The sequence below is a fragment of the Meriones unguiculatus genome, chromosome 1 (genome assembly GCF_030254825.1).
Source record: "Meriones unguiculatus strain TT.TT164.6M chromosome 1, Bangor_MerUng_6.1, whole genome shotgun sequence".
Classification (NCBI taxonomy): domain Eukaryota; kingdom Metazoa; phylum Chordata; class Mammalia; order Rodentia; family Muridae; genus Meriones; species Meriones unguiculatus.
In genome coordinates, this window is record NC_083349.1 from 82,933,436 (window position 1) to 82,946,038 (window position 12,603).

At 46.3% G+C, this 12,603-nt stretch overlaps 1 protein-coding gene across 4 annotated transcripts in view; it reads right to left on the bottom strand.

Moving 5' to 3' along the window:
- Matn2 (matrilin 2) overlaps window positions 1-12,603 on the bottom strand; it is a 134,805-nt gene that overhangs the window by 86,432 nt on the left and 35,770 nt on the right. For all 4 annotated transcript variants that reach the window (XM_060392962.1, XM_060392960.1, XM_060392957.1 and 1 more), the window contains exon 3: window positions 1,242-1,811. In XM_060392962.1, coding sequence (XP_060248945.1) covers window positions 1,242-1,811 — 570 coding nt within the window. The remainder of the gene's footprint in view (window positions 1-1,241; window positions 1,812-12,603) is intronic.

Genomic DNA, 12,603 nt, shown 5'->3' on the forward strand with positions numbered 1-12,603 from the left:
AAAATGGAGTCTTTGCTTTTTGAAGTTAGTTCTTTCAAGGGGATTTTTTTTTTTTTTAAAGACACATCAAAAGTAGACCCTGGGTTTGGAAATGTAGCTCAGTCAGGAGAGTTCCTGTCCAGCATGAACATTTGGGCTTCATCCCCATCATGGTGGAACATACCTGTAATCCTGGTATGTGGGAGATAGCAGCAAGATGATGATGATGATGATGATAAATTCAAGGTCATTTTCCTCTACATAGAGAATTTGAAAACAATCTGGATTATTGAGACTTTGTATCAAAAGAACTGGAAAAAAGTGAAGCTGGTGAGTGGTGACACACACTTTTAATCCCAGCACTCAGGGAGGCAGAGGTAAGCAGATGTCTGTGAGTTCAAGGCTAGCCTGGTCTACAGAGCAAGTCCAGGACAGCCAGAGCTACACAAAGAAAAACCCTGTCTTGAAGAAATGAATAAATAAATAAATAAATACATATATACATACATACATACATACATACATAAACAAACGAAATGCTTATGAGTACATCTTGTTTCCCATTCTCTAAGCACTGTATCACAGGTTTGCCGACTGTCGTATTCTAAGAATTGGTCTTCAAATCCTTCATCATGATCCTTCCTATATAGTAAGTCTCTTTGTCACTTAACAAAACATCCACTGCCTACACCATCACACAGCAAAAATTCCTTGGTCTCCCATACAAATCAGGAAGCTACTATGATTTATGTCTTCTACTCCAACTTACAACTTTCAGTTTTGTGAATCCTGATGTGTCAGCTGAACAAAGGAAACCTTTATTCTATCCTTATTCATTCTGCCTTGACTTTAAATGTCCTTTGGGGATGTCAAGTAAAGGGACCTGTCACCAAGCCTGAAAATCTGAGTTTAAATTCCCATAATCCAACTCCTGCAAATAGTCCTCTAACTTTCACGCATATGGCATGCATGCCCCCCGACACGCCCCCCACTCCCCCCCACATACCCTTTCCTCTAGGAAAGTCCTTATAAACTGCATGGCCTAGATTAGACCCTGGGTTTTTTTGTTCTACCATGCCCTGAATTCTTTCTCCATTACCCTGTTAACAACTGAGGCTACTTTTGTATTTGTGTAATTATATGCTTAACATCTGTCCCTTTGGACAAAGTATAATCCCCAAAGAATAGTGTATCTCTCTTTGCCCATGGCCATGAGTATAGAATGCCCTAAAAATAATGAACCACAGAGGCACAGGACTTACTGCACAACTTGTTCTGGAATACGGAGGTCAAAGACTCAATCTGGCTGAAATTGGCCACTAGGAAGACATGGTCATTGTGGGGCTCACTCCCGATGGCCTTTAGCGTGTTCATGTCCACCTGACCCACACCAATGGCAAAGATCAGGATGCCTGTGTCCCGGGCCTTTGAGGCCACCTCAGCCACTGAGTCCTGAGGCCTCCCATCAGTCACAATCATTATGACCCGTGGCACATTCTCCCTCAAGGGCCGGGCTCCCTCTGCTTCTGAGAAGGCAATGTTGAGGGCATACTGGATGGCCAACCCTGTCATGGTTCCTGTAGACAGATGCCTCATCCTCTTGACAGCCCTCTCCACCTCAGACTTCCTCTTAAAGGTCTTCAGGGAAAACTCATTCTTGACCGTGCTGCCATATTGAAGCAGGCCTACTCGGGTAACGTCAGGGCCAATATCTAAGAACTGCAGGATATCCAGAATGAACTCCTTCACTTTTGCATAGTCGTGGGTGTTGACACTTCGGGAGCTGTCAATGATGAACACCAGATCCGCCCGCTTATTCTCACAGGAGTTATCTGGGGAAAGAACAGAGGTCACAAGTATCAGAGGGGGGGTGTTCATATTTGCTTTTCTGCTGCTGAAATAAAACACTGGCCCAGACCAGGCGGTGGTGGCACATGCCTTTAATCCCTCAGAGGCAGGCAGATCACTGAGAGTTCAAGGCCAGTCTGGTCTATAGAGTGAGTTCCAGTATAGCCAAGGCTATACAAGGGAACCCTGGCTCAAAAAGTCAAAAACAAAACAAAACCCCCAAACTCAAAAACGCAAAACAAAACAAAAACCCAACTAGCCAAGAAACAAACAAACAAAACACCCAAAAAAAATCAAAACAACAAAATCCACCATCCCAAAGTACCATGGGTAAAGGGACAACTCTGGCCAGCTTGAGCATGGCAAGCGTGGCGAGCGTGTTGAGCATGGGTCTGGCAGGCCTTGCCCTTCTCTGCAGTTCCCTCTGCCTTGCTTAAAAAAAATGTTAGATTACTTTCCTAAAGCTAGCCACCAAGTTCTACTCCCTTATTTGGCTACTTCCTCCTCCTGAGGCTGACTGGTATGGTCCAGCTACTTAAGTATTGAAGTCTAGCCATAAGAAACTCCGTCTGGCTCACCTAGTCAACATGCTCAATTAAAATTAAACACCTACCCTAACATGGGAGTTTCCCCTGTACCTTTATAGACTGCCATTCGCTTATGGGTCCCATCTGTCTCCTCTCCATCCAGAGGCTGGCCTTTGTCAAATGCCCCTTCCCTTCTCCCTTGCTCCCTTTCTCCACCTCCTTTGTTTCCTTTCCCTTCTCACTCTTCCTCTATCTCTTGTCTTTGTCCTTTATCCCTGCCCTCTGTCCCTCTTTATCTTTTGTGCTGGGAACTTGAGTTTGGGGGTCCTAAGCCAACACTTTCCCTTTCAGTGGGGAAGAAAGGGTTTATTTGGTTTACGGGTTATAGTTCAACATCAAGGAAAACCAAGGCAGGGACTGTGCTTCTCCTGGCTTTCTTGGCTGTTTTTCTTACACAGCTTAGGATGTACTGCACAGGGACTGCCCACAATGGGATGGGCCCTTCTACATCATCGCATTCAGGAAATGTCTGATGGGGACAATGCCTCAATTGAGTATCTCTCTTCTCAGGTAGGTATGTGTAGTTCATGCCAAGCTAACCAAAAACAATAATAGATAAGGACCCAATGCAAACTGGCTCTTGTGGGAAATTCTGAGACTCAGGGTCGCCTTTAGAACCTCCAAAATTCAGGCTTATTCTTGCCTAGGAAAGTTCTCAAGCATATCTGTGCATACTAGATGATCATGACCCTTGTCTACACACAGAAGTTCTTTTTGCAAGATAAATCTACAAAGTCACCAATGCACTTTCAGTCAAACATATTTTATTATTTGTGACATGGTATATATAAGTTAGACAGGGCACTGCAAAGAATATGAAATATGCTTAAGAGGGTCTAATATCAATGGCTTGCAGCCTATTTTGGAAGACTGAGCTAAGATGACAGAAAATGAAAAGCAAGTGCTAACCTGAGTTTCTAACAACAGACCTTGAAAGAATAGCAGTAGGGCTGGAGAGGGGTTGCCAGATGGCTTGGCTGTTAATTCCCAGCACCTACATAATGGCTAACAACTCTCTGTAATTTCAGTTCCTTGGGGATCTGACACCCTCTTCTGGCTTCCAAGGGCCAAGGCATGCACATGGTATGCAGACATACATGCAACCAAAAACATACATAAAATAAAAACAAGTACATCTTTTTTTTTTCAAAGAGAAACAGAGAAAGGGAAGGGGAGGGAGAGAGAGCAAGGCTCCCATACATTCACAGCTTTTCACCAACTGAGCCTTCTCCCCTGCCCCAAACTTTCTCTATAAAACCACCCAGCTACAGCTATAGCACAGAAGAAAATACATTGATAGGCATTCCCCTTTAGGCAGGGGAATCCTCCCCTTCCCCCTTCTCTATGCCCTTCCTGGACTTTGCAGCTCAGGCAGGATTTGGAAGGGATTAGAAAAAGTATCTTAAGTCCTTGCCCTAAATCCCAACCTCCACAGCTGCAAGAATGAGAAAGAGAGCCAAAAATGACAGTGAAGCCAGTTACAAAGATAAGACGTGGGAAAGGTCTGGGAAGCCTCCTGTTCAGGCCAACTTGCAGAGCTGGCATGCATACCTCCTCACTGCAGCTGTGCCAGACCAACACCCTGTGCAGAGGGTGCTCCAGTGCCAGCGGTCCTCCAGGCAGCCACATATGACAGAACCCGCCCGCCTACCCTCCTTTCCCCAGCTCTCCTTCCTTAGCTCTCACTCTCACACATAGACACCTGCATACACACACCCAAAAAGGGAAGTAAAAACCAGGGAAGCCCCCAGCCCCAAAGGCTGAGTACGCCTCAGCAGCACCTGCCTTTTCATCTTCGTGAAGGGGTCATGATCCAGCATATGATCCTAGGCTAGAGCTAGGCCCTGTCGGCATGGAGCAGGACAGCCCACCTCCAGAGGCCACACCTGCCTACCCCCTCTATGTAAGTCTGCACTTATTTTGGGGATAATAGTCTCTACCTGATGAGGAGACCAGGGAACCAGCTCTGACGTCATTAATCTTAATGATTAAAAGAGAGGAGACACAACACAGGACCAAATCCCTGAAAGTTCTTTTCCCCTAGAGACAGTTGGTGGCAAAGGCTCCCAAACTGAGGTTGTCATTGTGCTGCTCATGGCGCCAGCTTCCCACCACACAGCACAACTTGAAGAAAACCCTTCAAGCTTCATGTGGAATTGCATGCTAAAAAGATTAGTTCCCATCAAAACAAATGAATACTTTCTGCAATGCTTGGAACACGTAACAACAAAAAATCTCACAACGGTTCAAGATGTGGTTAGAGATTTCAAGAGAGTTGTAGTTCTGGCCTGAAATCAAGTTCTAGCAGTGTAGCCTTAACTCAAAATAGTTCAGCATGTCCCTGGAAGGCTGGTGCAGTGGTTCTCAAAAGTAAGTGTGCACCCTGGCTCCCTGCAGGACTTGTTAAGAGTTAAGGCCAGTGAGGCACATCCCTAGACCTGCCAACTCACAGAGTTTGAAGAGGTCTATGAAAACTTGACTTTCTAACAATTCGAATGGTGATGTTGATGTCCCTGGTCCAGGGATCATGATATGAGAATGAAAAATCTAGGAAGTAAATCTGGAAATAAAAAGAATTCAGGAGTGGCCTGCCTTGACTGCCTCTCTGTGAGCTCCACAAGGCGGGGCTGGGAGCCTGTGAGAGAAAGACTGAGTATTCCACCACATCAACATCTGCAGAATTAAGTGAAATTTCAGGCGGTAAAACAAGGTGTCAGAGGAAGAAACTGAGTCAGGGCAATTAGGTCAAGGAAGCAACGATAACCTCAAAGTCAGAAAGTTCTAGAACAGGTGTGTTTCCTGTTTGTGTGGCATAATTTTAGTTTCTAATATTTGCCATTATACACAGCATCACCATGGTTGAACTCTCAGTCATGGACTCCCAGACCAACAAAATATGAATCAAAGGACCATAAGTAGAGGCAAGTCACCCACTTTACAGAATGGAAAACTGAGGCTAACGGACCTGACCCTCCCTCTGCAAGGTCTCACGGCTCACTATGGTCAGGCTGGGATGATAATGGTCCTTTTCCTATCATTTCAAGGTCCCTTTAACACATCCTTAAAGTGGCTAATGTGACAATATGAGCTTTGCAAATGCTTGAGAACACCGAAATACTTCCTGTGAAAACCTTGTAGCTTCTCCACAAGGGCCAGCTGAGAGAAGTTTACAGAAGAATGGACCCTCCTCTGAACGATCTTCTCATGTTAATTACCGATGTACCCCTTCTCCTTGGCCTGGGGAAAGAGCACACACTGATGTGCCACTTGGCCCCTCATGACACAACTTTGGCCATAATAAAATGTCACCCTGCTCACCACAGAGCCAGGGTCTGGACTCTGTCAACAGCACTTCCAATCTCATTATCCTGACTCAAAGTCCTGGCACTGAGGAAACAGTCTCTTGCCCTTCCAGAGAAGGAGATTCTGAGCCAGGAGAATGTGAAGAACATTTCCGCCCTGCTGGATGACAGTGTGCAGTCTCACAAGTATTTTCTCTCCTCGGGCTGTGGATTTGTCACACCTGTCACCCTGGCTAAGGTCAATCATAAATATGTGGCGGCATGGTAACTATTTGGTGCCATCTGCTTGGGGATGCCAGGGCATTTTGTAATGGGGAGGGATGCAAGTCTCTGTAATGACGGTAGAGTAACTTCTTCTGGAGGGGACTTGGAAATTCTCAGGAACACAGCGGTGAAGTCCTATGATCTCAGGACAAGTCTGCCAGAATAGCCCTGAGCATCTCTGTAAGTTCTGTGACACTCAGTCTCCTGTGAGTGTGTGTGTGTGTGTGTGTGTGTGTGTGTGTGTGTGTGTGTGTGTACATGTGTGGAAGCCAAAGGACAACCCTCAATCTTTTCTTCTATAAAATGGACACAAAAAAATAAAAAAAAAAAACATGTAAGATTCAAAGAGAATATTGGAAGTTGTAGATCCTATTGAGCTGCTCAGACTTGTTTGAAATACTTTCCATAGGCAGGCCTATTTATTCCTGAGTCACCTTAGGGACTGGTCATTTCTGTTTCCACATTACAGATGAGGGCATGGCGTCAGAAAATCCAACCTGCTCACAGTCTCCTTCCTGCCTGGGAAGCAGAGATGTGGGTTGGCCTCTGTGTCTGGCTGTGCTAGGGCTCACACTCTAATCGCCTTCCATTCCCAGAGCCCCCACAGCCCACCAGCACTGCGCTGGCTCTCTGGGGTCAGTTCTTTCCTTTACTGGACTGAGGGCCTGCACACCACAGCCCAGACATACCCAACCTGCCAAGCATTTCCCCGTGTAAATGCTTATTTGTGGTTTTATTAACTTAACGAATGCTGAAAGCAAATGCTGGCATCTGTTAGAGCAGGAGCCCAGGTCTGTAGGTGGCTGGTCACTTACGTCCAGGCTCACTTGACAAGCCTTACTGAAGGTGCAGCAGGTGTGAGATCTGCAGAGGCTGGCGTGAGACCGTGAGACAGTCAATGGTCTTGCAGTGGCTATGGGGACTAGGAGAAATGTAGTCAGGACAAGAGACAAATGCTAAGTGAGTTGATTGCAGAAACCTGAAGCTTCATATCAATTCCCAGCAAAGCTCCACAAACAGGTGGTTTGTGAGCACTAACTAAGAGAACTGAAGATTTTAATGATGAGTGAAAAAAAGAAAACTTGTAATAGTTTCTCAGGCTCTGATTGTGTTAGAAACTCGATTGTGATTTTAAACATCCTGAAAGCTGAATTGAAGATAGGGATCATGATGTGTGAGACCAGTGACCATGTTTGGGTGCTTTGTTGCAGCCACTTTCAGCTACTCCAACATAGAGGAAGTCAGGCAAATGCTGGGTGTAACAAGGTTATCTGTGAATCAGGAGGGTACAGAGGTTGACAGAGTGAGTCAGTGATTTCCTGTAATTAAATCTGGGAAGGCAGGCAATAGGGAGAGTGAAGGGTGAGGGAGAGTGCAGAGACGGCAAGATCAATGGATTCAAAGTCCAGAGAAGCTCAGCATTGCTCATCACTGTAGGAGTGAGACTGGGAGTGTAGTTGCTGTGAGCACAGGAGTGGGGGTATACGAGAAGCTGATGGCTGTGCTCAGGATAGCAAGCTACTGAAAAGTGATGTGTCTGAATATCAGCATCATGGCAAGAGTAACGCTGGACACGGGGGCAGTGAGCTAACTCAACTGCTCTGGTCACTAGGATTAATGAGGGTCACCTGGAATTACCTAAGTGACAAAACAATATCAGACACAATTTAAAATGTGGCTAGAACATTATAGAGTAACAGAGAGAAAAATGAGCTCACAAAGGTTTTCTGAGGGACACGGAAGAGATGGGCAGGGGTGCTGAGTGAGGCCACCGTGGAAGCAATGCAGTGGCTCTCCCCACCCACGCTGCCAGCACATGCCATGTGGCTCTGGCCCTGTGTGCCTCAAGACTGTGATCGGCTTGTACGGCTCACAGATGGCTAAAGGGAGATTTCAGAAATAATCTGACTCATCTTTGACTCTTGTCCTCAGCATCACTTGACTTGTAATTCCCACATTTTAGGCACTGTATTAGAGTGCCATGGACCGTGGCCAGGTCTGGAAGACCAGCAATCAACTCTTGTTTCCCAACTCCCTTGTTAGCCAGGAGCCAGCTGCTGCATTACTTCACAGCAGACGCTGCACAAAGCTGAGGAGCAGCAGCTTTCTCTGACCCAGTCACTTCCATTCACGTCTTCCAAATGTACTGCTGGGAACAGCCTGAACCCCTTGACTTAGTGTCTGAGGACAACACCCTCCACTGCTTACTGAGTCCAGGACATCTCTTGAACTCATTGACAAACCCTTTCCTCCTCAGTAATACTTTCCAAATACGTCTCCAAATTCAGGGGGAGAAACAGCTTTTGTGGTTCTCTCTAGGCACAGTGTTGGGGGAAGAATCATGAATTGGTGAAGTACCAGAGCCGCTATCATGAGATATTTCTAAAATATTGAGTCAACACTAACATGAAGAAAAAGTTAGTGTTGTACATTTTATTCAGGGTTCAAAAAAATCAACTTATGATCCCCAGGGAGAGAGACTTCCAAATTGACAGCTGGTCACAGGTTAAAATCAGGACCAGAATAGAAGGTAAATCTAAGCCTGTACATCACAGCCTCTAGTCACATCTGCAGCTCCTTGGCTTTAACATCAAATTTTACCTCTAGGATTCCCATCAACACCACACCTCAAGATCTCCCAACCAGAGCCTGCAGGGGTGTGTGGAAGGACATCAGTCTGCAAGCCAAATAGCACTGTCTAGTTCTAGCATTAGCTTCCTCCCGATCTTAGCACCGTAACTATCTCATCAACGGCCCTCCTGGCCTCTCCTCACACAAGGGACCTCAGTCTTCTCCTCTTCATAGCAGAACTTCTCAGGAAAGAGTATCTGGGGACATATTGGTCTGAGTCACAGCACTGGGTTTGACAGCCATGGAGAGCCCAGGACAATTAAGCTTCAGAGAGCTGTTTACTAAAGCCAGCATCTCAAGGTCACTAACAAAAAGGTCACTGGTGTTTGCAGGAGGCTGGACGTAGGAACTTCAGTATCCTCAAGTATTCCTCCTGCCCCAAAGTCTTCTACCCTATCAGGTCTGGCTGCCTGCCTGTGCCCTCTGCCTCAGGGGCCCTAAGCCTGGGCCCTCTTGTTTTGAAACACCTTTCCTAGCGGATCTCCATTGACCTACATGACCCTTTCTCACGTTCCATGTTTACCTCTAGCTAAACACTCTCTCCCCATGTTTCATGCCTGAAACTATTTAGCCACATGCAGTGTCTTCTATGAGTCCTGAGACTCAGCAGTTTCAGGTAGCTGGGTGCTCTATGCAGTGTCTTCTATGAGTCCTGAGACTCAGCAGTTTCAGGTAGCTGGGTGCTCTATGCAGTGTCTTCTATGAATCCTGAGACTCCGCAGTTTCAGGTAGCTGGGTGCTCTATGCAGTGTCTTCTATGAGTCCTGAGACTCAGCAGTTTCAGGTAGCTGGGTGCTCTATGCAGTGTCTTCTATGAATCCTGAGACTCAGCAGTTTCAGGTAGCTGGGTGCTCTATGCAGTGTCTTCTATGAGTCCTGAGACTCAGCAGTTTCAGGTAGCTGGGTGCTCTATGCAGTGTCTTCTGTGAGTCCTGAGACTCAGCAGTTTCAGGTAGCTGGGTGCTCTATGCAGTGTCTTCTGTGAGTCCTGAGACTCAGCAGTTTCAGGTAGCTGGGTGCTCTATGCAGTGTCTTCTATGAGTCCTGAGACTCAGCAGTTTCAGGTAGCTGGGTGCTCTATGCAGTGTCTTCTATGAGTCCTGAGACTCAGCAGTTTCAGGTAGCTGGGTGCTCTATGCAGTGTCTTCTATGAACCTGAGACTCAGCAGTTTCAGGTAGCTGGGTGCTCTATGCAGTGTCTTCTATGAACCTGAGACTCAGCAGTTTCAGGTAGCTGGGTGCTCTTATCTGAATCTCTGCTACTCCATTTGGTGTGCACACATAGGTGTAAGGAGTGAAAAGGAAGGGAAAAAAAGACGTTTAGGTGGCCCTCCATGAGCTTGGATGAATGGAAAAGCTGGGCTGGAGGCACAAGGAGGGACAGCAATAGCGGGATCCCTAGTGGTCTGGTGATGTCAGAAACACTTGGCAAATGTATTTAAAATGCTGGGTCCTACACTTAAGGAATCGGCTCCTTTCCAGGTGAGAATTTGCACTTGCTCCAGGTGGTTCAGGCACAAACCTGAGAACTCGGTCTCTAAGGACATGTGGGCAGGAGAAACTGTCTGCCAAGAGCTAGAAGAGAGGACAGCAGCAGAGCACTCCATGCCTTTGTCCCCATAACCAGGATCTTAGAAATGTGAAGAGGGCTGGAGAGATGGTTCAGAGGTTAAGAACACTGGCTGTTCTTCCAAAAGTCCTGAGTTCGATTCCCAGCAACCACATGGTGGGCTCACAACCATGGGATCTATTGCCTTCTTCTGGCGAGCAAGAGTAGATGCAAGGCAGAACATTGTATACATAATAAATAAATAAATCTTTAAAAAGAAAGAAAGAAAGAAAGAAATGCGATGACACTGTATCCTGGGTGCCCGCATGTCTTCTGGTGCAAATATTGTTGCATTGCAGAACCACCTTTGTGATAGCTATGTCATGGTTTCCAGTTAGATTCAGACAATAAAGAAGGTAAGGCCGCTTTCAGAGAAAAGAACAGGAGACAGAAGAGCAGAAACACGAGACTTAGTGGTTCTCTAGCAAGTCTACAGACATGGGGCTGATGGGCGATGGTGGGAAGAAATTGAAAACCCGTCAGCCTGACTGTGCTGCTCGAGTCCCAGCCACTGCTCCACAGTAGGCAACCTAGCATGTAGTTTCCTTTCAGCAGAAACGTGTCCCACAGCTAAGTCCCTAACCCTCTGGTCACCAGATAACGCTCTAACAGGTGGCACACCTGACTCGTGGGAGGGGAGCCAGAAGATAAAGTACAACTCAGGACACCCCATTCAAATGTCCCAATTTCACAAGCAATGCTGTGCATTTCACAAGGAATGCTGTGCATCCCATGGTAAGCAGTGACAAGTACTGTGCAGCACATCCCATGAGCATGACGTTTGCTGGCGCAGGAACCCAACAAACCAGACGACACCTTGACGTCCCAGCCGGAGTGCACTCATCTTCTTTTGGGAACTCCTAGCTCAGACGTGTACATAGGGTGGTGAACTGAAGGCATCATGGGCAAAAGCGAGTGCCTGGCACTGTGGGGGCGTTAACATTCTAAGACACAGTGTTGACCTCTGGAGACCCACGGTGCTCACTGAGCCCCATATGCCTCATGAGCAGAGCCTGACCACAAACAGCAGTCCCTAGAGATTCTGACTGCAAGAGTATTTCATGCGCCCGGCAAAAATACAAGTACATACAATCTCTAGACCTGGCCACCGCCACTGAGAGTAAGTCCCAGTAAACGTCAAGATGGAGACTATGCTCGTGGCCATCCCTCCACGGCCCACGTGGAATGCCTGGTGAAATTAAAAGGAGGAAGGTGACTAGAGGGAGTGAAAATATAATAGCGACGCTCCGATTCTGCCAGACATTCCAGGTTTTTTTCCCCCTGCTTTGAGTATCTTGCTGGTTAAAAGAAGCTGATAGCATTGAAATTACTGTGGATCATGGCTTCCCTCAGGAACACCCAAGACACTGTCTGAATGTCAGTTTGTAAATTCTTTTTAATACGTACCATTGGAACCCAAGGTCAAAGGCAAAATAGAGGCTTTGGATTGCCTGGTTTGCTCTGTGTGCACTTTAGCCCAGAAGGACAAATGTGCTGGAAGAAGCCCCACTGTGCCTTCCATTCCTGGATGCACACACAGGAAGTGTCCTTGCAAAACATACTTGTTTCATTTTTCTGTTGTTTTACAAAGCTTTTTAATGAGTGGATGGTGGGCATATTTGTGTAGCAAAAGCTTTTGATAAAATAAGGTCAGAAGCCAGGGCCCCCCTGAGGGACCCAGTTGACACCAGTTCAAATGTCAGTTGTCCCGACTGTCATAAATTCCTTCAGGAACACAGCTCTTTAAGGCCCTCCGGGAATATGCACCAAGGTTCCAGAAAAAGAAAATGGGAGAAAAATGCCACATCACTAGTCTCCTCTGGTGACTATTACAGGAGCTGAAAGGAGGCATCAGATGAACTTCAGCAACTGTGACTTCCAGAACTCTGGACGAGTTTCTTTACAAGGGAGCCAAAGAAAAGGCTGCCCTAGTCAGCCCTGGAGAAAACACTTTCCAATGAACTGAAATTTCCTTGCAAGGTAAAGCAGTTTGCTCAAATCTCAATAAGAAGAGCCCAGCATGTCCTCTCTCAGAGTTTGCTGCACTAACAAACTTTCCCTTAACTGATAAAAAGAATATAAACAACCTTTACAGTAACTTTAGAGCCTTTAAAAAAAAATAGACAGAAGCTGACAGAATAAAAATGAGAAAAAACAAAAACAGTATTATTGTCAAACACTCTGGCCATTTTTCCTGCTGTCTCAAATTGAGAAATAGCACTTCTTCAGTTCTAGTACACACATGCACACTCACACGCACACATGTGCACGCATGTGCATTCACTCACGAATGTATGCATATATTCTCTAATATGAGACTGTGTGGAAAGCACCTCCTGTGCAACAGCTATGTGACTTCTCTGTAAAGCATAAACCAGCAAAG